This window comes from Macaca fascicularis, chromosome 5 (assembly GCF_037993035.2).
Source record: "Macaca fascicularis isolate 582-1 chromosome 5, T2T-MFA8v1.1".
Taxonomy (NCBI): Eukaryota; Metazoa; Chordata; class Mammalia; order Primates; family Cercopithecidae; genus Macaca; species Macaca fascicularis.
The window spans coordinates 157,569,962-157,596,623 of NC_088379.1; the positions used below are offsets into that span (position 1 = coordinate 157,569,962).

Here is a 26,662-nt window from a genome sequence, read left to right on the forward strand (position 1 = left end):
CACAGAAATCTTATAGGCCAGGAGAGAATGGGATGATATATTCAAAGGACTGAAAGAAAAAAAAACAACAACAAAAACGTCATCCAAGGATTCTATACCCAGCAAAGTTATCCTTCAAAAACAAAGGAAAAACAAAGTCTTTCCCAGACATAAAAAAGCTGAGGGAATTCATTACCACTAGACTGGCCCTAAAAGAAATGCTTAAGGGAGTCCACTGAGAAGCAAAAGTACAATATCTATCATCATGAAAACACGTGAAAATACAAAACCCACTGGTAGAGCAAACACACACACACAAGGAAAAGACTAAAATGTTACCACTACAGAAAACCACCAAACCATAATAAAGACAAATAAGAGAGAAAGAAAGGAACAGTGGATAGACAAAACAATCATAAATCAATTAATAAAATGAGAGGAAGGAGCCCTGATATATAAATAATAATCTTAACTGTCAATGGATTAAACTGTTCACTTAAAAGATACAGGCTGGCTGAATGGATTTAAAAAACACACAGACACAACACAACTACATGCTGCCTACAAAAAACTCATTTCGCCTATAAAGATACACATAGACTGAAAGTAAAGGGATGGGAAAAGATATTCCATACAAACAGAAGCCAAAAGCAAGCATGAGTAGCTATACTTATGTCAAATAAAACAGACTTCAAGTCAAAAACGGAAGAAATAGACAAAAAGGTCATTATATAATAATAAAGTGATACATTCAGCAAGAGAATATAGCAATTCTAAACATATATGCACCTAACATTGGGAGCACCCAGATATATAAAGCAAATATTATTAGATCTAAAGGGATAGGTAGAGTCTAATACAAGAGTTGAGAAATAGAACACCCACTCTCAGCATTAAACAGATCATCTAGATAATAAAAAACAATAACAAAGGAACATTGGATTTAAATGGCACCTTACACCAAATGGACCTAAAAGAACATTTACAGAACATTTCATCAAACAGTGCCAGAATATACATTCTTCTCATCAACACATGGAACATTTTCCAGGATAAACAATGTTAGAACACAAAACAAGCTCAACACATTTTTAAAAATTGATATCATATCAAATATCTTCTCAGACCACAATGGAATAAAACTACAAGTCAATAACAAGAAGAACTTTAGAGACTGTACAAGTACATGGAAATTAAATAGGAAATTTTTAAAAAAGGCTTGAAACAAATAAAAATGGAAACACACCATACTAAAACCTATGGTATATAGCAAAAGCAGTGCTCAGAGGTAAGTTTATAGTAACTACCTACATCAAAGAAGTAGAAAGATTTTAAGTAGACAATCTAGTGATGCATCTCAAGGAACTAGAAAAGCAAGAGCAAATCAAATCCAAAATTAGTAGAAGGAAAGAAATAATAAAGATCAGAGAGAACTAAATGAAATAGACTAAAAACAAACAAACAAAAAAAAAACAATACTATGATGAGCTATTATCTCATTGAATGGTTATTTTTGGGCACAGTGGCTTATACCTATAATCTCAGCATTTTTGGAGGTCAAGGCAGGAGGATCACCTGAGGTCAGGAGTTTGAGACCAGCCTGGACAGCTAAAAATACAAAATTTTTAGCTCTACTAAAAATATAAAAACTAGCTGGGCATGGCGGCACACGTCTGTAGTTCCAGCTACTTGGGAGGCTGAGGCAGGAGGATCACTTCAACCCAGGAGCTAGAGGTTGCAGTGAACTGAGATCACACCACTGCACTCCAGCCTGGGTGACAGAGCAAGATTCCATCTCAAAAGAAAAGAAAATAAAAGGTTATTGTTGAAAAGGCAGAAGCAGTAGATGCTGGCAAGAATGCAGAGATAAGGGAACTCTTACACACTGTTGGTGGGAATGTAAATTAGTACAGCCACTATGGAAAACAGTATGGCAATTTCTCAAAAAACTAACAATAGAACTACCACACAATCCGCAATCTCACTATGGGATATTTATCCAAAGGAAAATAAATTAGTATATCAAAGGAATAATTGCACTCGCATGTTCATTGCAGCACTATTCACAATAGCCAAGATATGAAACCAACCGAAGTATCTATCAGCAGATGAATGGATAAAGAAAATGTGGTATATATACACAATGGAATACTATTCAGCCATAAAAAAGAATGAAATCATGTCTTATGCTGAAACATAGATAGAGCTGGAGGTCATTATTTTAAGTAAAATAAGACAGGCACAGAAAGACAAATACCTTATGTTCTTGCTCATATGTGGTAGCTTAAAAAGTTGATCTTATGAAGGTAGAGAGTAGAATTATAAATACCAGAGGCTGGGAAGGGTGTGTGGGTAGGAGCAGGGGAAGAAGAGAGGGTAGTTAATGGGTAGAAACATACAGTTAGATAGACAGTGTAAGTTATAATGCTCAATAGTAGAGTAGGATGACTGTAGTTAACAATAATATATTTTATATTTCAAAGTAGCTAGAAGATGGGACTTGAAGTGTTCTCAGCACACAGAAATGATAAATACTCAAAGTGATGGCTACCCCAAATACACTGACTTGATCATTATAGATTCTATCCATGTAACAAAAAATACACATGTGCCCTATAAGTATGTAAAATATTATGTATCAGTAAAAATCTACCACTTATTGATCTCTGCCTTCTGAGTTAAGCGACTTTGTCCTACATTTACAGTAGTCCCCCATTATCCAAGGGCAACATGTTTCAAGGCCCCAGAAGATGCCTGAAATTATGGGTAGAACTGAACCCCACATACACTGTGTTTTTTTCTAAACACACCTATGATAAAGCTTAGTTTTGTAAATTAGGCCCAGTAAGCAATGAACAATAACTAGTAATAAAATAGAACAATTACTACAATATACTATAATAAAAGTATGTGCATGTGATCTCGCTCTCAAAATATCTTATTGTACTATACTATTTTTAGCCACGGTTGACCATGGGTAACTGAAATCATGAAAAACAAAACTGTGGATAAGGGGGGACTACTCTATATGTCTTTAAAATTGGGTGAGTCAATAATGTATTTACATATATGTTAAAGCCTTTGATATGTCATGTATCAACCTGGACTAGTAAACGACATTCGTCTTCCAGAAAACCTCCTCATTAAAATGATTCTGCCTGGAGAACTACTGCAGCCAGATCAAACAGCATCTTTCACTGGTGACCTCAGCCAGTGAAGACTGGTACATATGGGTAGGATGAGGTTGGGTGTGGGGTGGGGAATGGGGTTGGTGGTTGGTGCAGCTGGTGGTGATAATCCTTATACCTAGAGGTCAGTGAACCTTCCTTGAGTATCCAGACCCCGTCCCCCCTCACTTTACTTCCTTTGGTTACTTCTATGAATACTGTAGCTGCTGCTAATATTTCAGCACCTTTTTTTGAGAATTTACTAAGAACCAATCTCTGTGCTCTGCCTGGTACCCGGATTATCTCATTTTGTCCTCACCATTTGTTCAGATAGACACTAGGGCAAAGAGGCTACACAACTTGCCCAAGATCACAGAGCTCACATGGAGGAGTGATGATTTGAAACCAGGGGGCCAATGGCAGAACCAGAGCTTATAACCCCACACTGTGTTGTCCCTCCCTCAGGGAGGAATGCGATGCTTGCAAATCATAAAGTTTGGCGTAAAGTGGTGAATGAGAGGGAACCTCCTGCTCCCATTCCTCCGCCTATCCTAGGAGGTGGCTGTCTGGCACAAGGCAGGACAGAGGAAAGGGTTCCCAGAATCCTCGGCTTTACTGGGGCCCTTGCTAAGGCTCCTCAGCTCCGATGCGCTCCCAGCCAAGCTGCCCAGAAGGACAGGGTCTTTTCAGTGCCTCTCTGAGGAAGGTGAACGAAGTCCCCAGAAGAACGCTTTGCACTCTTAGTCACCATTTGACCCGTGGCCCCGGGAAGAGAGAAAATAGGAAAGGAAACAAGCTAACAAGAATAATGGGGACATCTAGACAATCGAGAATAAAAGAGAAATGGAGAGAAGCATACCAGATGGTCCTGGCCTGTGTACATTTACTTTTCAGCATGAGACAATGCTGTTCACAGGTGGCCCTTGGTGGTGGAAGGTGGAGTTAAAGAGGCTGAAAGTTCTCTCTGCAATGCCCCCCTCCCACATGCCCTCATGTATGTTTCCTGCATTAAGCATCATTTGCTCTCAGATTCTCTAGTGGCTATTTAAATAAATGAGAATCAAGGGATTGTTCTTGTTCTCTCTCCTCTCTCTCTCTCTCTCTCTCTCTCTCTCTCTCTCTCTCTTTCTCTCCCCAACTCTAAGATAGCTTCAAAATAATAAATAACAATAACTGGGATGTATTGAATGCTAGCTACTAGGATAAACATGTGCTATCTAATTCGATCTTCACAACTTTATTGTCCACATTTTACAGATGAAGAAACTGAATCTTGAATGTCTTGCCCTGGGGTGCAATCCTGTCATTTACATTGTTAATTTCTATTGGGTTTTGAAGGTGCATTTCCTCAAGCATAGGTGACAAATAACAGATGAGGGTCTGGACATAGCTCTGCCACTTCGTACTTACAGAATTTGGACAATTTACTTTTCCCTTAATGACTTAATGCTCTAATCTGTACAACTAAGGAGTGATCCCCAAGGTCCCACCTATTTCCACATCTCTGTTGATTCCAAAGTGTCTACCTTGTTTTTAAGTAAAGTTTTTGAATAGGTAATCTGCACATGGTGCTTAGTTCAGAAAGGAAGCTTCACTACCACCGTTTCCCCAAGCTACTCAGTTTCCTTCCCCAGAAGTAACCACCGTTTCTGCTCCTTTGAGAGAAACTCTATGCATATACAAGTATAAGTGTTGTTTCCTGTTTTCTGTTTTTAACACAAATGGTAGCACAATTTATATACTTTCTGCCCCTTGCTTTTCTCACTTAAAATTTTACCTTGAAGATCATTCCACAACTGTATAGAGAGCTTTTTTTCCCCATTATTTGAATGTATTATAATCTATTCCTATTGATAGAGATTTAGGTTCTGTTGTGTTTCCAACAATACTGCAATAAACCTCTCTGTTCATCCTTCAGTTTGCACGCAGGCAAGCACGTTCTACAGTGTGTCTAAAAATGGGGAGAGCATGAGAGGGTGTTAGGTGCAGGGTAAGGGGGCACAGCATCAAACTACTCTTGGTGGTCTGACCTGAAAAATTCTCTAAGACAACCCTAGTACTCCAGTTTTCACATAATGAGAATTGGCAGAAACTAAGGGAAGAACCGAGTGTGCAGGGAGTCTGGGATGTCAAAGGGAGGAAAGTTGAAAACACGGGGGACCAGTTCCAAGAGTCTGTGCAGGGAGGAATCAGATGTCATCAGAAGGGGGACTGGCAAACAAAGATGAGCCATAGAATCAGATCAGCAGCCAGGAGCAGGTTGCCAAGGTGACAAGGGTAAGAGTTAGGTAGAAAATCAGAAGTGTACAATGACAAGGTGGAAAACAGAGGCGGTGCCAAAGGCCATACAAGTATGGATGCAGAGGGCAGCTTGAGGGATTTTCCCCAAAAACATGAGAGGTGTCCCTCCCATGGCCTATGGGTTAATAGCCACTCTTAATCCAGTGCACATGAGGCCCTCTAAAACCACTGTACAGCCTCACACACCCCTTGTGGGGCTACAGCCTTTTTAAAGAAACACTCACTAAGGCCCATAATCATCCACGGAGATTTCCTGCGGGCGGCATCCTGGGCTTCTTGGGTGAAAGTGACCTTTTACAACCTTGGGAGTCCAGCCACCGTGAAGGAAGGCAGAACTCTCTTTCAGGACATAAGTCTGGAGATGAACCCTCCAGAACATGCAGGGTACTTCCTGTGCTGTGCTCCAGGACTCCAAGGACGTAACCATGGCATCGCGGAAGGAAGACAGGATTTGAATTCAGAATAGCTGGGCTTGAGACTGGCTGCTGCCCTCTGCACCTTGGGACCTGGGAAGAATTCCCTCCCTCTCTAATTCTCCATTTCCTAAAAGTCAAAAAAGTAGGCCTTCTGCTCTGTCTAGCCCATAGCGTTTGCATGAAAGTAAATGAAATAAGAACTGTGAAAATGCTTTAGGAGCCATAAAGCACCACACACAGGCCCCGTATTTGTGTCCTTGTTATTTTCTTCATCCATCACCTGTTCTCTTTCCCCCATCTCTGTACTTGCCTGTTTCTCTGCTGTTCCCCAGAAGGTTAATGTGCCTGGTATAACTTCCTCATTTTACTGCTGCTTTACTTCCTTATCTAAATTTGGGCATATTTCAGGGTAAAAGAGGTGGGGCTACAGGTAAAACTAGCAAAGCTGCAGAAGACAGGGATAGGACATAGGGTGAGAGGGCAAAGAGAGAGGCATTAACAAGCAAAAGAATAGAAGAGAAGAAATAAGGAAGACAACAGGTTAGAAGCAGAAAAGTGTGTGAAGATCAGTCTTGCGTGGCTTCACGCCCTGCATGGGCGTGATCACGGGGTATGAGGGCCGAGGCTGGTGGCCTCATAAGCTGCAGATTTGGCAGAAGTCCCTCCTGTTAGGTGGCCAAGTCACAGTCATCTCAAGTGGCCCCAACACAAACTCTCTCAGGAAGTCTCCCTCCATTTCACCATTTATCTTTCTCTGTGCTCAGATAATGTAGCATTTTAAAGAGATAATGGAAGTGGTCAGTCATGTGAATGATGAAACTAAGCTGCAATACTTCACTTTATTGTTAATCCAAAAATCTTAAGATCACTCGATAATGAACTGCACAGTGTACAGAGTCACTTACAAATACTGACAATATTCACGCAAACACATCTGGGACTCATCTTTCACACATCTGGTGAGGATGTCTGGGGAAATCCTTATAAGTGGGAAGAAATGTTTGAGGTAACGCCTGGCAGCCCCAACAGCTGGGCAGCACAACATCCCCATTATCCCTGCTCAGGGCATCATCACTAAATGGAAATGACTCTGCTTCTCAGGGAAGCAAACTAGCTAACTTCTCTTTTTCTGAAAGTGAAACAAATGTGCAACCAACACGTATGTGCGCTATTTACAATAGCAGAGACATGGAACCAACCCAAATGCCCATCAGTGATAGACTGGATAAAGAAAATGTGGTACATATACACCATGGAATACTATGCAACCATAAAAAGGAATGAGATCATGCCCTTTGCAGGGACATGGATGAAGCTGGAAGCCATCATTCTCAGCAAACTAACACAGGAACAGAAAACCAAACACCAAATGTTCTCACTCATAAGTGGGAGTTGAACAATGAGAACACATGGACACATGGAGGGGAACATCACACACTGGGGCCTGTCAGGGGTTGGGGTGCAAGGGGAGGGAGAGCATTAGGACAAATACCTAATGTATGCGGGGCTTAAAACCTATATGATGGGTTGATAGGTGCAGCAAACCGCCATGGCACACATATACCTATGTAACAAACCTGCACACTGGAACTTAAAGTAAAATTTTTTTAAAAAGCTTAATTAACACAGAAATATGTTTTTAAAAAGTGCAACCAAGCTCTAGCTTTTAAAGTTAGAAGAAGAAAGTATTATAAACTGACTGAAAGACTGTCACACTAATAATACAATGTGAAATAAAACAATGACAAGAGAATGCTACTAAACTCAGGATGTCATGAAGTATGTTGGACCACAGTCAGATGCCCCATTCTTTCATTTGTCAATTATGTGAACTCCATGCACCAATTATTTAAACAATGTTATAGTTAAGATGGTGAAATGAAAGAATACATGTCAGATGTCAAGGCTTCAAACTCTTCCCTGCTTTGTGGAGTAACTGACAAGTTTGAATTTCAGGATGATCAAGAAAGCACACCCAAAAGCCTGACTCCTTTTCATTCTCTCCTGTACCTCAGTATACAATGAAGAGCCTGAATAGCGTTAGAAGGAGGAGAGAAAAACAAACCAAGAAATCTTCCAGTGGTTCTCAGCCTAGTCTGCACATAGAATCACTGAGGCATCTTCCAATAACCTGATGCCCACACCATACCGCAAACTTATTACATCAACATACCTGAGGGTACAGCTTCTAGGGAGGCCGAAGCAGGCGGATCACTTGAGTCCAGTCCAAGGCTGTGTGAGCTATGATCACACCACTGCACTCTAGCCTGGGTAACAGAGCAAGACCCTGTTCTAAATATCAATCAATCAAAATATTTAGGGGTAGAACCCAGGCCTCAATAATTTTTACAGTTTTCCTTGTGGCTCCAGGATGCAGCTGAAGTTGAGACTCACTTCTCCAGACCCTGCCCACTTCTGGCCTCCCCTGAGCCATACCAAATCATTGTTCTCCATGCTCCTTGGTGAATTTGAGAAGAATCAGAGGTCAAGGAGTTGGGTGCCAAAGGCTTGCCTAGCAGCTGCCAACTCTATCATCAGAACACAGTAGCTTAGAAATCATCACTGAAGTCTCAAGAACCTGGAAGAGTCTAGCTAGGGCACACTGAGAGAGTACTGTGACCATCAAACCGTCCCGAATAAGTCTGAATTGAGAGATGCATGCCAGGGTTTAAACCCTGAATATCCAGAAAGTGTTATTGCTAATAGAACAACTATCAGCAATAGCTTTGGTTGGTGCTTTAAGCCAGTGGTCCTCAAACCTCAGTGTGTATTGGAAACACCTACAGGGGTTCTTAAAGCATAGACTGCTGGGCATAGTCTTATACTTTCTGATGTAATAGGTCTGGAAGGGGGCCCAAGAATTTGCTTTTTTTTTTTTTTTGAGACAGGGTCTCACTCGGTTGCCCAGCCTGCAGTGCAGTGGTATGAACATGGCTCACTGCAGCCTGGCACTCCTGGGCTCAAGCAATCCTCCCACCTCAGCCCACCAAGTAGGTGGGACTACAGACGTGCGCCACCATGCCTGACTAATTTTTGTATTATTTGTAGAGACAGGGAGTCTCGCTTTGTTACCCAGGCTGGCCTCAAACTAATGGTCTCAAGCAATCCTCCTGCTTCAGCCTCCCAAAGTGCTAGGATTACAGGCATGAGCCACTAAGCCCTACCAGAATTTGCATTTTTAGCAAGTAATTAGGTTGTGCTGATGCTGCTGGTCTGCAGGTCATACCGGTTGAAGTTGCTCAAACAATCTCATTTAGTTGTGTCTAATTATCAGTCACACCTGTTGTTGTTCTCCACATTTACTGCGCATCAGCATCACCTGGGAAGTTTTTAAGCCCTAACTAAATTAGTTATTTGAGAATATCTGAGGGGTTGGCCTGGGTAACAGTATTTCTTAAAAGCTCCCCAAATAACTGCAGTAAGTATGTATGTTAGGTTGAGAATTACTGAGTTAAATAATAACTGAGTGGACTTTATTTTAATTTGCTATTGTTCATGAAGACAGTCCTCATTAGTTTTAAATGTGATTAGAGAACCCTACACAGAAGCCTTTGGGAACAACATTAATGGAGTATGCACCATTAAATAGTTTAACTCTTCAGTTGATCTCTTTTTAAAAATCAATTGTTCAGCATCTGTGGAATCTGATTGTGATGTGGTCAGGAGCAGAATGGAACTAAAATGAGAATAACCATGCCAGACTCTTCAGGACACAGCCTGGCTGTGGGAGGCTGTGTTTGCATAGAGACACTAACTGCAAGTGGAGGGATGACACCACTGGGACACTGTTGCTCATGGACCACAGACAGTGGTGCTGGGATACCAATGCTCACAGACCATAGATGGTGGTGATGGGACACCATTGCTTGTGAAGTGCAGACAGTGGTGCTGGGACACCATTGCTCATGGACTGCAGACAGTGCTATGAGGACACTGATGTTCATGGACTACAGATGCTGCTCTGAAGTGCTCTGCACTTTTCTCTAGTTTACTTCATTTCCAAATGATACTAACTTATTGTTTATTATCTGGAATTACTTCATTTGTGTGCTTGTCTGCCATCTGTCTCCTTCACTGTTTAGAACGTATCCCCAGCACCTGCAACCCCATCTGCTGTGTGTGGAAGGAATGACTGAAGGTAATGTCCAATAGGCCTGGTGGGTCTGTGGTGAAATTGCCAGTCACGCTCTCACGTTTTTCTCCAGAGTTTGATCTCCTCCTTCCCCTAACAACTTCCTTTCAGTCATACCTACACGGTGTATCTCTAGTCACAAAGAAACAGAAATCTAAAGTGGTTTTCTCTCAAAAAGCTATCTAAATTTTTCAAACATACTAGGGAATTCAGGAATTGCTTAATAACAACTTATGCATCCTAAATGATGAAATTTCATGCTTATAGTTTTTTTGGCAGGAGCAATGAGGGTGGTTCACGCATTTGCCCCCATGTAAAGGTCAGGTGACTTGATTCTCTCTGGGAGCAGGACTCAATGAGAGGAGGGATTGCTGTTTTCTTACAAGCTCAGTTGTTCTGCATATTTGCCAATTTTATTAAGTGAAAGTCTTCACCTAATATGTTTTTTTTTCTGACTAATTTACTTGTAGAAGATATGGACAGAATAAATAGGTGGTTGAACAGATACAAGGCAGAAGCATTGAAGGTTAATGGCAGCTTGTAAGTACAGGAAGGTATTTGAGATCATCAAGCAATGCCTGTGTTTTGTACACTTTTTCTCTTCAGCCACCAGATAACTAGAGGTGATGATGCCTTTCATCAAAAGAATATAAAGAAAGGATGCTTTTTTCTAGTTTTGAGGAGGTTGTCTGGTAAAACACTTTCAGCCAGTAGTCTGCTCTGGGAAATTACTTGTGAGGCTGTGTTGTATTTTTACCTCCTTAAATTGAGAAGCACACCTGCAATTGTAATTTACTATCAGATTAACACATGTTTGACAATGGCGAGACCCACAATGTTCTGATGTCTTTTTCATTTTCAACTTTTATTTTGATGTCTTTTTAAGAGAAAGCTTGCTCACATTTAATCAGATTTTCTCAGGCCCTAAAGCTGTTTCTGGTTTAAAGTCACTCACTTGGGGAAGCTGCATGTTTGACCACCTGACTATCTTTTTATACACTGGATTCCTACAGTGGCCTGTAGCACCTGGCAGTTTTAAAGAATGTGTATTTTTATGAGACAGAATACAAATACATTTTAAAACCTTAAAAAAGTTCTTCATACCATAAATGAGATAAGCGACATGAAAGTGCTTTGAAATAAAAAAAAAAGGATTGTTAAATGATAGTTATTGCCAAACTGAATACTTTCCTATTTTTATTTTATTTCTATTTATTTTATTATATTTCTTCTTTTCAAGGGCCAGTTTCAAAATTGCAATTGAAAAGAGTAACTTGAAAACAGACACTCCCAGCCATGCCCTGGCCTCAAGACTTTATCTGCCGTCTCCCTGGCCTCTGAGACAGGGTGGGAAGACACCGCCACCCCTTTCCACAGGTGAGGGGCTGTTTCCTGGGGTTCATGGGCATCCCACTCCTTGCTCAGCTCAGCACCAGCTCAGCACTGCCAGAGAGAAAAACTGGAAGACAGAGACAAACAAAATAATAACTGGTAGGTGAGTGCTTGATAAGTTAAAGAACAGGAAACCAGGGAACACTGTGGGCTCCCACCCCAGGGGCTTGGTTGCCACCAAGAGTGAAGGAGGAACAACAGGGAGAGGATGTGCACCAGAGTCCCCATCGCCAGCCTAAGCAGGAGCACAGGAGCAACAGCGTTTGGTGCTTTCCTACAAGAGGCTGAAGAAGGAAACAAGTTGCTGAGGTTTTGAAGTGCTGTGTGAAGGGAGCAGAATCATGCATCCCATTTCCTTGAATCAGCTAAACCCTGAACAGGTCCCTAAAGCCACTGGGCTTCTGGTCCTATTTTACCTTCAAAGAGAATCAATCCTGTCTTTCCATCCTGAACAGTCTCCAATGCTCAAGCACTTTGAATTTTAGTATCGTGGCTGGAGCTATTGATGTGGTGCTAGTCTCACTCTCTTTGTCAACTTCTCTTGTGCATTTATTAATACAAACTTATTATTTTTTCCTAACAGTTGTTAATGTGATTACGTTCATAGATTTTTAAAAAGTTGATCTACTCTTAAATTCCTGGTTTTATTCTATGTAATTATCAGTATTTTTTTTCAGAAATGGTCTCTTTTTATTTGAATGGTTGATCTAGGACTCAGCCTAAGTATAATTCTAACATGTAGCTGTACATAACCAACATATCTATGACCTTAGTGATGAACCAGAACCAACACAGAGATGGTCTTTGCTTGATAAAAGATAATCACAATCCCAAATAAAATTACTGGATAAAATACAGGATGCCTAGTTAAATTTGAGTATCAGATAAACAATGAAACATTTTTAGTATTAGTATGTCCCGTGTAATATTTGTACTAAATATTTATACTAAATTGTAAAGGACATCCTTATACTAAAGAAAAGCATTGCTTATCTGAAATTCACATTTAACTGGTTGTCCTATATTTTTATTTGCTAAATTTGGCAATCTTAATCATAAACAAATAAGCAAACAAGTATAAGTCTTAGAAAAGAATAAATCAATTTTTAAATGAATGAATTTAGTGTTGTCAGGGAATGATAATAACATGTCAACAAACCTTGGCAACCATTGGAATCCCGTTTCTGAAAATTATAATGTAGTGTGAAGTAGAAAATAACAACGATGGTTTAAACTCATATTAAACATAAAACAAAATTCAAAAACAAACTAGATTTATTGGTTTTAAGGAAAAGAAGCCAGAACAACGACCAGAATACTGTTCTGTTAGGTAACTCTTCTGTTAAGCACCTTCTTTAATTACTCAGGAAATATTTCTGTGTTTTTCCTCAACTACTGAAGTAGATTTTCCCATGAGTTTTATCTTACACAAAGTTTAGTTATTTTTAAAGTTATCAAATCAGCTCTTACTGGCTTGAAGTTAAGTATCTATGGAACTTGTATTTCCTTTGTTTTCCTTTCAAATGTCTCCCCAAATTGCTTGTAACTGTGTGTCCTTTCTGTAAATAATTTTGCCACTTAATGTGTATTTTTCTGGGTCTGAACTTGTGTTTGTATTTTCAGAAGGTGGGTAAAAACATTTTCTCTGCAGCTACACAGTATTCTCTCCAGGAAGGCTGGCAGGTGCGGAGCGCAATCATTGTTTTAGTTTCAAGGGACAGAAGTGAACTGTTCATACATTAAAAGATTTGGGAGGCCGGGTGCAGTGGCTCACGCCTGTAATCTGTAATCCCAGCACTTTGGGAGGCCGAAGAGGGTGGATTACTTGAGATCAGGAGTTCGAGACCAGCCTGGCCAACATGATACAACCCCGTCTCTACTGAAAATACAAAAAAATGAGCAGGGCTTGTAATCCCAACTACTCGGGAGGCTGAGGCAGGAGAATCGCTTGAACCCAGGAGTCGGAGGTTGCAGGAGCAGCACCACTACACTCCAGCCTGGGCAACAGAGCAAGACTCCATCTCAAAAAATAAAAATAAAATAAAGTAACTAACTAACTAAATAAAAGATTTGGGATAGTTAGCTAATATTCTGGAATAAAATTATAAAACTGAGTTAACTAAAAATAACATTTATCCAAGTATTGCTATATTTTGATTTTATTATTTAAATGATTATAAGATCCTCATAAATACAAGTAAATATTGGGGCATATGATAAATTTCATGTTGTTTATGCGTTCATTGAGTCAGCCACTACCCTTTTGTTGTGTGACTATTAACGTGCAAGTCGCCATTCTAAGCTTTGGCATGTGAAGGTGAATGAGACCAGCTTCTGTCTCCCAGGGAAGTGGCCGTTAAGTAGGGACAGTGGCATGCAAATCAGTAATTATAATACAGATTAATAAAAGCCATCATGTGTTTGTATACAAAGTCTCATGAGCACATGGGAGAGGAGGACATTCACTGCATTTGGGGCTAAGGGGTACTCAGGTATTTGATGCAGGGGAGTGGACCAGTCAATTGAACCTTGGGAGTTCTTCAAGCAAAGAGGGAAGAGAAAGCCATTACAGTTGAGGGCACAGCATACAGAAAGACTCAGTGGCCTGACAGAGCTTGGCACACTCAAGTGGCTGTATTATAAGACTCACGGTGGGAAGCAGGACATAGCAAATGTAAAGCAGGAAAGGAACTTAAGACCAGCTCATCATTAGCTTGTAATGATGCCAAGGGAATTGGACTCTATCTCAAGGAGATGAAGAACCATTGAGGGATGAGTACAGGAGGAAATGATTCCATTTTTATTACAGTACCACTACTCTGGAAGTTATGTGAAAATGGGTTGGAGATGAGAGTAGAGGCAAGAAGACTGGTTAAGAAGTTAACAAAATAGCCTAGGTGAGAGCCCACAAGAGTCTGAACTGGCAGGGAGCCAAGAATGAGTATTGTTTTGGAACTGAATTTAAGGTCTCTGTGACACGTCCAGGGAAACCTGGTGATGAAAATACAGGTCTAGAGTTGGGCAGATAGGTCTGGCTGGAGGTGGTTATTTGGGAATCCTCAACCCAGGAGTGAGATGAAAGTGGGTGTGGCTGGGCTCAGTGTCTCACGCCTATAATCCCAGCACTTTGGGAGGCCTAAGTGGGAGGATGGCTTGAGCCCAAAAGTTCAAGACCAGCTGAGCAACATAGAGAGACCCTATCTCTACAAAAAAAAAAAAAAAAGCAAAAATTAGCTGAGAGTAGTGGCATGCGCCTGTAGTCCCAGCTACTCAGGAGGCTGAGGTGGGAGGATTGCTTGAACCCAGAGACTTGACTCCAAGATCATGCCACTGTACTATACAGCCTGGGTGACAAAGTGAAACCCTTGGGAAAAAAAGGGGTTGTCATGACCCAGGACTGGTGTAAGGAGTGAGAAAGAACAGAACGTTGACATGAAATGAGCAGGTGGTAGAGAAAGATCCATAACCAAACACTGGAAAGAAGCAATCAGAGTCACAGTAGGAGACCCAGAAGAAAAGAGCATCATGAAGATCAAGGATAAGAGAGCTGCAATCACTGATTAATTAGGACAAGTGCTGTGCAGAAAAACATAAAATAAGCACAGAAATGGGTCTTTTGGGTTTAGCTTATAGGAGGCACTGGTGATGGAGACAGCAATTTGAAATCTGTACCTGACACAGTAGCCACATGGCAGAGGATTGAGAAATGAATGGAATGTGAGAAAATGAGGGTGTATTGACCATCTTCAAAGAGGCTGGGAGACGTGAAAAAGAAAGATGGAGTAGAGCGAGAACTCACAGGCTCTCTCATTATTTTTCATTATGAAAGTATACCTACTGAAAAGAATAGAGAATGATTTAACAAATAACAAGGCATTCATCCTCTAATTATCTTAAATTTTTTCATATTGACAAGAGCAGAGGTTGGCAGACTTTCTCTTAAAAGGCTAGAGAGTAAACATTTTCGATTTTGTGGACCAAGAGGCAAACACCAGCTATTAGGAAAGCACTTATTTATGTAAACATTAAAGATATAAGCATTTACAGATGTAAAAATCAATCTTAGCTCAAGGACTTGGAAATAAAGGAAGCTGGCTGGGTTTGGCCCATGGGTCTTAGTTTACTGAGCCCTGGACTACCATGTTTTTGCTGACAGAAACAATATTTTGGATATAATTGAAGCCCCCATTATGCCCCTCCCTGATCTCATTTCTCTTCCTCACTCATCAGTAATGATTTTCCTAAAGTTACTGTGTATCATTCCCACTTTTCAAACATGTCTATATCCCTAAGCAATATATAGCATAATTTTGGATGTTTAAAAATGTTTAAATAAATATAATTATTCTATGCATAATAATATATTTTTTCTTTTTTTTCCCACCCCGCTTCTGCATAATAATTTTATTTACTTCTTTATTTGTTTTGAGACAGAATCTCACTCTATTGCCCAGGCTGGAGTGAAGTGGCACAATCTCAGCTCACTGCAAACTCCGCCTCCCAGATTCAAGCAATTCTGCCTCAGCCTCCCGAGTAGCTGGGACTACAGGCGTGCGCCACCACGCCCAGCTAATTTTTGTATTTTTAGTAGAGACGGAATTTCACTACATTGGTAAAGCCAGTCTCGAACACCTGACCTCAAGTGATCCACCTGCCCCTGCCTCCCAAAGTGCTGGGATTACAGTGGTGAGCCACCATGCCTGGCAGCATAATAATCTTTTACTGACTTTTTCCTGAACATGACTTTTGATACATTTGATGCATATATCAACATGACTTTTGAGACTGATTCACCTTGATACGTCTGGCTGGACTTCATTAATTTTACTTGTTCTGTTCTACTCATCCTGTGACTACACTAAATTTTATTTTTCCTCTTGTTGATAGACATTTAGGTTGCTTTCATTTTGTTTTGTTTTTCATTTTTACAAACAATGTTATCATCGACAACCTCAGCCATATCTTTTGACTGCACATTTGTGAGTGAGCTAGGAGTCAATTCTTGGGATTGTGGAGCATGAACATATTCTGCTTATGTAATATTTCCAAATTATTCTCCAGAACGGTTGTAGAGAAAAATTTCCCTTTTCATATAATCTGATAAACGTGGTAACCTGAAAATTCTCCCAATGTGCAACACCTAGAAATGCTGAATAAAATATAAAAAAGCAATATTTTAAATGAATAAAGAAATCTCAAGAAAGCAAGAAAATGCCTAGGGCTCAGGAAATATATATATTTGTAAGTGCTTATAGAGGAAGTTGAAATTCAGAGTTATATCTACCAGTGGGGATTTCCTCAACAAAAGTGTGGGCCCAGGGAGATAACAGGCAATATAATGTTTTCAGGGAGCTCCTGTCCTTTCACTGGGTCAAGAGTTAAAGCTAAAACTTCAGACCACGGTATAAGAAAGAAAAAAAAAAGGTCACTGAAATGACTTTGGCAAAGTTCAGAGTCAGGTCAGCTACCCCAGGCTGATCTTGCCATCATCCTGACACCTGTGGAACCTGGGCCCTCCTCTGATTTTCAATTTGGATTGCTCTACTCCTTTCTTCTTTCTTGAGGGCAATCAGTTCAGTCTCCTTGGTTATCTACTTCTGGCACCTGACTTAGCTCCACTGCCGGCTCTGGTCTGCCAGCTTACCCCTTCATGGAGGCTTTGTTGCTTCCTCCTGCAGCTTGGAAGCTGACCTCTGATGCCTGCCACTTCCCATTCAAGGCTGGGAATTACTGAGGTTCAGTCATGGGCTCCTGTAAGCACACCCCTGTCTCAGTTTCTTCCAAATCCTAGTTTGTGATGACAAAGCTGGGATTATATTCGAAAATAATTGGGGCTTAGAGCGCTTTATAGTAGCTTGGTGATGGGATCAGATAATTTGGGGTTCTGTTAAGCAGGGTGAGCCATCCTCGGTGTATCAGGTTCTGCTCTCAGGGCCCCCAGGATTTCCATCAAGAATGGGAGGCAAGGCCGGGCATGGTGGCTCATGCCTGTAATCCTGGCACTTTGGGAGGCTGAGGTGAGTGGATCACCTGAAGTCAGGAGTTCAAGACCACCCTGGCCAACATGGTGAAACCCTGTCTGTACTAAAAATACAAAAATCAGCCAGTTTGGTGGCATGCACCTGTAATCCCACCTACTAGGGAGGCTGAGGCGGGAGAATCAGCTTGAACCCAGGAAGCAGAGGTTGCAGTGAGCCGAGATCACACCACTGCACTCCAGCCTGGGCAGTAGAGCGAGACTCCATCTCAAAAAAAAAAAAAAATGAATGTGAGGCAACAGATATGACAAGCAGCAAGATTATGTCTACACAAACTTTAGCTAAAAGTTACCAAATAGATAATAAGATGTTTAAAATAATGACATAAAAGGAGGAATAAATAACACAAGGGAAAAAAAAAACCCAAAGCACAATGTGTATAAAAAAAGAACACATAGGCCAGGCGCGGTGGCTCATGCTTGTAATCCTAGCACTTTGGGAGGCCGAAGAGGGCAGATCACCAGCCTGACCAACAGGGAGAAACCCTATCTCTACTAAAAATACAAAATTAGCCGGGTGTGGTGGCGCATGCCTGTAATCTCAGCTACTCGGGAGGCTGACGCAGGAGAATCGCTTGGACCCGGGAGGCGAAGGTTGAGGTGAGCCAAGATGGCGCCATTGCACTCCAGCCTGGACAACAAGAGTAAAACTCTGTCTCAAAAAAAAAAAAAAAAAAAAGAACAAATTTTCTAGAAATGCCAAATGATGATTAAAATTAAAAGCCCAATGGATGGATCAACCATCAAGATAGACAGACAAGGTGATCCAGGTGATTGCACTAATCTCCCCTCAGACCAGTAGTGCAGAGCTCCTGTCTGTCTTTGCCAGCATTTGAGAGTGGTACAAACTACATACAAATAGGCAAGTTGCAAGTTGCATTGTTTCATTACAAAACTGAGCCCATTCCAGTCAATATCTTTATGGTTTCCTGGGATTCCAAATTTGAGACACAGAAGGACTTTAAAGCTCATCCACTCTGTTTTTTTGGGGGGGAGTCCCTGAGAGTATTTGGTCCTAATGGCCAGTTCTCAGTAGTGCTCTCCCACAGTGACTGCCTGACATAAGGCTGTTCTTCCTCTGTCTGGTTCCCACACCCTGAAGCCTCTTACCCAGTGGCTTCACCATTCTGTTTTTCCTGCTTCTAGTCTTAAATACACTAATCCCCAGATTCTCTTCTGCTCACTCTGCACCTCTTTCAGCCCCTCCCTTCTTCCTCAGCAGTCTGTTTTAACCCAACTCTCATAATTCCTCTTCCTGTCAGCCAGTCTCTGACCCAGTGCAAACAAATGCAGCTCTATAATTGACATGCAGCAACCGTAAAGCCTAGCCAAGAGTTCTGTGCTGCACCTACAGCTGGAAAGTTTCAACTACCACAGTTTTCTAAACCCAAAACTAGACGAGTAGCCTGGCAGAGCCTGGAAACCCAGAGGCAGTATGGAGTATGGTTAGAGTATGGACTCTGAGGCAGAATCTTACTTAGATCCACTAATTAGCTGTGTGACCTTGGGCAAGTCACTTAGCCTCTCTGTGCCTCAGTTTTCTCAAATGTAAAAACAGGGATAATAGTGCCCACCTTAGAAGGTTGTTCTGAGAATTAAATGAGTTCGTGTATGTAGCATCTAGAACAGTATCTGAACTGTAATGCGTTCTATATATGTTAGCTATCATTGCTCTTAATACTTGAAATTGGGACTGTCCCAGGAAATGGCAGATGTCAGCCATGTTCATTGAAATGAGAGATGAGATACTACAGTGTCAGAATGTGTAGCCTTACTTACATAGCTAGTATTTTCTTCTATTCTTTCTCTCCTTGCCAAGATTCATCCAATACTTACGTAGTTCTTATTCTTCTGAACCAGCCCAGAAAATCTCCCATTCCTCTCTGTTGGGCCACCAAAACAGTCACAGCATCCTTGTTTCTGCCTCATGCCCTTTAGCTCTCCCTTCTGCAACAATTCTGCTTGTAGCAACTAATAAATCCCATGCTTTTGGTATTTAGGAAGTTGCTTTTGGTTTTCTGGTAGTGTTAAGCTGACACTGACAGGGCATAAAGAACAGAGATGGGGACCCCCTGCCCCTCTTCACTCCATGAGCAGAATGTCTCCTTGAGTTTGAACTTTCTTAGGATCCTACACTGGCCAAGACACCCAGGCCCAAGCTTTCCTTTAACTATGCTCACCCATTTGATTAGAGTCCCAGAAAAGCTGCTTTCTTATTTCTCTCCTGGTGACTTCCAAGTGAATTATTTCTCTTGGGGTAGAACTCAATTCTCTGTCAGGCTATCTATCTATATAAAAGAAGAGGTCGCTGACTCAGAGGTAACAGTGCTGGTCTCATGCAACTGCAGATATTATCTCACGTTGCCTGCTTGTTGTTAATAAAGGCTTAATTTGGGATGCATCTCAGAGTATGCTCGCAGACAAAGCACCAAGCCGTTCAGTAGGTTGGATTCTTCTAACAAACATCCCCAGGTATTTTTTGAAGAATTCAAGGAAATACACCTGTGACACCTAGAAAGTAACTCATCTCCTGAAGCCTTAGGCGCTATTAGCTAAAAGTAGTGTACATTAATTAATTTTTAAAATCTTTAATTTAAAATCACCTTTTCCATGACTAATCATCTCAAAGTCATAGCTTTCATTAAACAGCTTTTTGCAAGTGGGCATTTTGAAGACATTGGGAATCCTGGCAGGGCCCAATTAGCATGTTGGATTATTTAGGCAATCCCTGCACTCTACTGAAATGCAACTTCTCATCGTTGACTTCTCTTTACATTCCAACACTACCTGTTTTCAGGAGCTATCAGGTTTTTTTTTTTTTTTGTAATCAGCCTCATATCCATTCTAGGGATGATTTTCATATTTATCAACAATTATTTTCTAATTTATGCTGAGCCCTTACAGGATTTTGGAAAGTCAAAGACGAACTACAGAGGATTTTCCCTGGAGTTGTTCACAGCCAGTTGGGAGGCATGGACACAATTATGGTTCAAAGTGATTAGCAGAAGTTTAGGTCTATGGGGGCCCAGCAGCAGGTACAAGTAGAACTGCAGGGAAGGGGCAGAGAAAGGAGACATCAAGGAGGAGATCACATTTAGTTTTATCCTTTAAGGTGATATAAGAATTCGCTAGGTAGGAAAAAGAATGTATTCATCATAGGCAAGAGCCATGGAGTGGGAAGACACCCGGAAGGAGGTGCCACTGGGAGGGAGGTTGCAGTGAGAGTCTAAGGGGCAAAAATGAGGAACAAGTGAAGGGGCATAAGTGAGGGGTCCTGAAGGGGAAGATGTGCATGATCAGATTCAGGTGTCAGAAAGGGAACTTTAACCGAGTCTCTTCGGATTCTCCTTTTGCATCTCCTGAATTGCAGACACTAGGATGCAATCATTTTTTAGAAGCTAAGAAAAAGTTCAGGCAAGATGAATTATTATTAAGGGAGTGTTTGAGGCACCTGTGGCAGTGTTGCACAATAGAAGAGGTGGAAGGAGGATGGCTAGGCTTTGCTCCCCTGATGTCCTACTAGGAAAGTTTCCAGAACTCTTGGCAGAGACAGTGATTGGTTCCCTGGGGGGGCCGGGGGGGCATGGAGGAGCTCAAAAACCCTGGAGTAGAAGCCAGTAGAGCTGACTAGTAGAAGACCCAGACATCTCCCTTTTTCCACCTCCGTTTCTTCACCTGTATGCCTAATATGGTTTGAGCTGCATCACCTTCAAGTTCCTTCCAGCTCCAAAACACTGGGCCTAAAACAACACATCAACTTCCAAACCCACTCTGAACACTAAATTCAATTTCAACCAGACATCTTTTCAGCTGGAATGGTTTGCCTTCCACTTCGTTTTCTACTCAGATGCCTGGAGAGAAATTGATGGGGTGGGGTGGCTGGCTGCTGGCTGCTGACCTCCAGGAAGTTGTCACATCTGTTAGGTCGTGGTTGATGTCCTTCATTCTATCTAAAGAACTGTAGCTTGAGAACTTTCCTTTTGCTTGAAATACTGCCCTACACTAAAAGCAGCCAGTGTCATTGACAGAAACAATGAGCAGCGAGTGTATTTGCCCAAGGGCGAGACAACAAGAGAGGCAACTGAGGGTGCTTGTGCTTGTTGCAGAAACTGGCAAGTCTCAGTTGTTGCTTTTAGCCCATAATAATGAGATTCAATATTTTGTTTTTCCCAATACCTTTGATTGGCTCCAATCATACTACTTTTTCAAACAAATCTTCATTAGTAACAGTCAATGCAAAAAAAAAAAAAAAAAATCTGTAAAAGTAACAAGGAGCAATAAAAGTAGATGAAAGACCTTACTTGATGTGTTAGAGGGGGTACCCTAACACATAGCTCTTTGGTAGCTCTTTGGATAATTTCCCGTTTCCTTTTTTTTTTTTTTTTTTTAAGTTTATGTCGTTTCTTTAGTATGCTTTCTAGTAGTCAATTTTCACACCCCAGTTTTTCCAGGAGATTTTGGAACCAGCAGACTTCTCAGCCCACACTATTAAAAGCAAATTAATCATGTCTCTGTTTCAGCAGATTGAAGCTTTTCTTTTTTTTTTTACATAAACTGCCAAAAAGTTTATGGTTTTCTTAATATGCTCATTAAGGCTAGTAAATTACAGGGACGCACACATCCTAGAAGACAAAGACTGAAAGAGGGGTAAATGAAGTGAGAGAGCTGGAGCCAGATTAGACAGCTGCAGCGAAAGCGAAGTCCTCCCTCCATCCCACCCCCCAAAAACGGGAGTTCTAATTTTCTCCACTTCTTTCACAGAAAGGATTAGATTTTCCGGGTGTCACCCTCCCCGGCAGAGTTCTGTAGCCTCGGGCACCCTACCAGCTTTTGCGATCCTCCTTCCCAGGAGTGGGAAGTGGAGACGGCTTACCCCGGCCGACCGGAACGAGCGCGATCACCAGGGCGAAGACCAGGGCTGCGCGGGGAGCCTGCATGTCCGCTCGCCTCGGCGGAGGCGCGCTCAGGATGCTGCGCCGGGTTGCAGCCTCCCTGAAACGTGAACATTTCCTGTTTCCTGCTTGTTTGGGTCGGTGCTGACTTGAAGGAGAGGTGTTTGCCTGTTTTTTAGGAAGTGATGTAATTCTGCAGGAGCCTGTCAGACCAGCAAGGATTGCAAAAGAGAAGTTGCTGTTCAAGCACTGATTCTGTTGGCACGCCTCTCCAGCCCTTTGGAGTCTCGGCCTCCAGCTTTTGAAACTGACCCCGGGGCAACAGAGTCCCTTGCTCAGATGTCATTCGGTGTCTGGGACTGGGAGGGGTCCTGGACCACAAGCATTCTCACTCTGTGATTTTGCTTGTCCCCCAGGTGAGGCTCCGGGGCTGCGTAGAGCCTAGGGACAAGCTGTCCTTTAGAACTTTCTGCCCTGATGGAAATGTTCCAAGCCTGTGCTGTCCAATACAGTAGCCATCAGCCACATTGGTCACTGAGCATTTGAAATGAGGCTAGTGCTGATGGAATTTTAAATTTTATTGAATTTTTATAACATTTTAATAACTCCAAGTGGCTCGTGGCTGCTGTGTTGGATAGTGCAGGCCCAGACAGCAGGGACAACTGCATCATCAGAAAACTGCCAGACCACGTCTCTCCAGCCAGTCCCATTCTCCTTTCTCCACCCTTGAATGCCCTCCTCCCACCAAGGCCCAAGCCAGATAGAGGTGGATGCCACACCCACACCTGAAGGTTATGTTCTGCTTCCCCAGAGAGAAATGATCTTTTCAAGGTCCATTTCCAGAGGAGAATATGCTCTGAGGGTGGAGGTAGGGGTGAGTCTGCATCTCACCTTCCTTCCTTCTTACTTGACGATCAAGTTCTCAGACAACAAACAAAACAGGACTGAACTGAAATAGAATAATGGTGGAAATCCTATCCAATCAAAACAATACAGAAAGGTCATGTCTAGTATACAGGGGAGATTAGCGTGTGTTGAGTGTTCTGTTGGAGGTCCTTCCCTTGGTTTAGGTTTAGGGACTAAGCATGCAGAAAGCAGTTTCATAATCGTGGTGCCAAGAGAGACAGACAGATGGAGAGAGGGGTAGTGTTGAGGCATCAGACACATCTCATCTCTAAACCTTTCCCTGCAGATTACCATCTGAGTCACCACTTCCCGTCGTTTGTCTTCAGTGATCTGGTTGGTGCAGACATATGAGGTGACTGGAATTCCTTAGCCCCTGACATAGTTGTTAATTTTTTCTTTAATGCATTGCTGCTTTTCAATGTCATTAGTCACTGTTTATCTCAGTTATTATCCATAAGAAATAGGTTGGTGATTCATGTAATGATCAGTTTGTTAATGGATTTACAGTATGCACTTTAATGTTTTAAACTGGCAATTAAGTCAACTCTTGATAAAATACGCTTTTTGCACCATAGGTGACAATACGGAACAAACAGCAGGAGAAAATAGACACGCTCAAAACTGGGTGATTGATTAGAAAACAACAGAGAAAGAACTATTAATTAAACACTTGCCGAGCATATGAATAGACCACGGGCTCCAAGACCCGCTAGTACTGACTTGGGGTGGTAATTATTCCTGTACAAGCACATGTTTCTGCAGCTGTGACACACACGTGCAAGAGAGCAGGCCCAGGGCTTGGGAGTTCTCTCCATTTTACCATTTATGCCCTATTAAAATATTATTAAATGTTATTAAAACATTGTTGAATCCCAGGCTGGAGGCAAATGTTTGGCAAGGGCAAGGTTGTCAGCCTTCGTTTCTTTCATCTTAAACTTCAGCTCCCTGTGGAAGCTTTTGCAGTCAGGTATCTGTGGATTGGACCACAGACTGTCTTATTCTGTGGACCTCTGCTGAGCCCCATGACATGGCCAAACAGTTCATTACAGTTTCAACAACTGCACTATGCATTGCTTCTGAGCAGTACAACACTAAGTCAGAATGGGGTACAAAATAAACCGGAGCTGCAGAGAAATCCTCCCCAAGCATGTAATTTTCTTTTGACCCCTGTGCTCTCTAAGACCCTTAGCATGATTAAGCTGATCTTAGGGGGAAGAAAATTACCATCATTGATCAGAAAATGGTAGCACCTCAATGATCTCTTTGCTGCAGTTAAAATTCCAGGGAGGCTGTGTGGTAGGTAAAGGGCTATTTACCTCTGTTTTAATTTTAGCAACCATTAATTTGGACAAGTAGCCACCCGGCCTCAGATTAAATCCTGATGCACTGGTGGCAGGAAGTCAGGGCCTCAGTCCCAGATGTGGAGCACAGGGGAACCTCGGAGTGAGTGGCACACAGGCAGGGGTAATGCCACTTTGGAGCCAGCCACTGGCTGTCTGAAAGCAGGAAAGAAGTATGGTGCCTCATCATGTTAGGAGGGCAGGAAGGGACACTGGGTGCCACGTCTGGGGACTCTTTATTACTTTACACAAAGGAGTGTGACTTTTACAATCAACTGTCTGCACTACAGAAGCGACTGTCATCCAGTCCCCCAACCCGTCTCTCCACCCTCAACTCCATGGGCCATAAAAGAAGAGGGACTTCTAGGGAACAGATCCAGATAAATGGTGGGATCTTCCAGTGAGTGCAGACAGCCTTCTCCGCATTCCTCTTCACACGCCAATCCTGCCATTCCCAATACACACAGATGTGCGCATGCGCTCAGATACACACACAGCTGTGTCTCACACACACATTCATGCACATGGTGGAAATAAATGAAGACTAAATGAGCACAGGCAAACGAAACCAAGCAATGGTATTTAACTCAGAGCTTGCCATAGCAAGAGAGTCACTCACCGTCATTGCATTTTTGGGGAGACCCAAAGGCAGGCCAAGGAGTGAGAAAACTTTATAGTGGATAAAACGAAGGCTCGGGGCTGGGCGCAGTGGCTCATGCCTGTAATCCCAGCACTTTGGGAGGCCAAGGCGGGTGGATCACCTGAGGTCAGGAGTTCAAGACCAGCCTGGCCAATATAGTAAAACCCCATCTCTACAAAAATACAAAAATTAGCAGGGCATGATCCGGGATACCTGTAATCCCAACTACTTAGGAGGCTAAGGCGGGAGAATCACTTGAACTCGAGAGGCAAAGTTTGCAGTGAGCCGCAATCCCACCATTGCACTCCAGCCTGGGTGACAGAGCAAGACTCTGCCTCAAAAAAAAAAAAAAACAAAAATAGGAAGGCTCAGGTATGGCCTGAAGGGAGGCTGCTGGCATGGGGAACCAGCAGCAATTGGTGAGGGCGTGCATATTTGGCTGCTTCGAGATCAGAAGAGGAGATTAAAATGAGGGAATCTGTCAGATGGTGCTCTGACCTCCTACAAGTTTGATTTCTAGCAGGCTGACTTCCTAGACTTGCTACTGAAGATAGTGAATTGCTTTCCTGGATTGGTTGCTGCAAGTTGGCAGTCAAGGTTCTGTTTTTGCATATATGATTTGGCCACTGTCCATTTGTACATCCAGTCTCCCAACACACACCACACTCACATATTCAGAAACGTGCACACATGCTCACACACACACACTCTCACATCGACACTCACACACAAATGTTCTGGGGCGGCTTTCTCTGTCTAAATGCCAGCTAGTGCCAGTGGATGGCTCCTGGGTGTTTGGTTGGCTATGAGCTGGCCCTCAGACAAGACAACAGTAACATCAGATGGGGCCTGTGTATCACTCTGAAGTCAGTTAGGAAGGTTCAGGGAGGAAGCCAATTGAAATCCTAGGTTCTGAAGGAAAGGTCAGAGAGGTAGCCGGGCAAGGCAGAGGCTGGGGCAGAAGGATTAGGCTGAAACTTGGGGTGTGCAGAGAAGCCAGAGCTGGGAGAGGGGCTGACAGTGATTTCACTGTGTGTGAAGTGGGAGCAGCTGGAGCCTGCACAGCCAGGTCCATCTTGACCAGCCTATCTCCACTCTTGGGGGTCTCTGTCTCTGCATCCTGGCTGCCAATACTCTTCAGAGAAGCTGTTGCAAGGTTTGGATAATCCTAGGCGCTTCCATGACAGGGTCTTCCAGGGCCTAGGCAGATGGTCTGGTCACCACAACATGAAACTGTAAAGGATTGTGATTAGGAGCAAAAGTGGCAGTTGACACGTGGGACAGAGTGCAGAGCTCTGGGCTAGAGGGTGCTGTGGTGCATCTGAGAAGAGGGGGCATCAGCTCAGTGGTGAACATCCATGGTCCTCCTCTAATTGCCCTCTGAGATCAATGGCATTCTCTGTCTTGCTCTCCAGTCTATCCTTAGCATTTAGGACAGAGAACAGAGAAGTGAGTAAATG

General features: G+C 42.4%; 1 protein-coding gene across 2 annotated transcripts in view; it reads right to left on the reverse strand.

Annotated features, from left to right (window-relative positions):
- The window catches only part of TMEM154 (transmembrane protein 154), a 54,092-nt gene extending 31,649 nt beyond the window's left edge, over positions 1–22,443 (reverse strand). Inside the window, exon 1 of one of the 2 annotated variants that reach the window (XM_005556085.5) lies at positions 22,298–22,443. In XM_005556085.5, the coding sequence (XP_005556142.1) occupies positions 22,298–22,361 (64 nt within the window). In that variant the 5' untranslated portion in view covers positions 22,362–22,443. Of the gene's footprint in view, positions 1–22,248 lie in introns of both variants that reach the window. The other variant, XM_074040625.1, reaches the window with a different exon arrangement.
- Between the last annotated feature and the right edge of the window lie 4,219 nt (positions 22,444–26,662).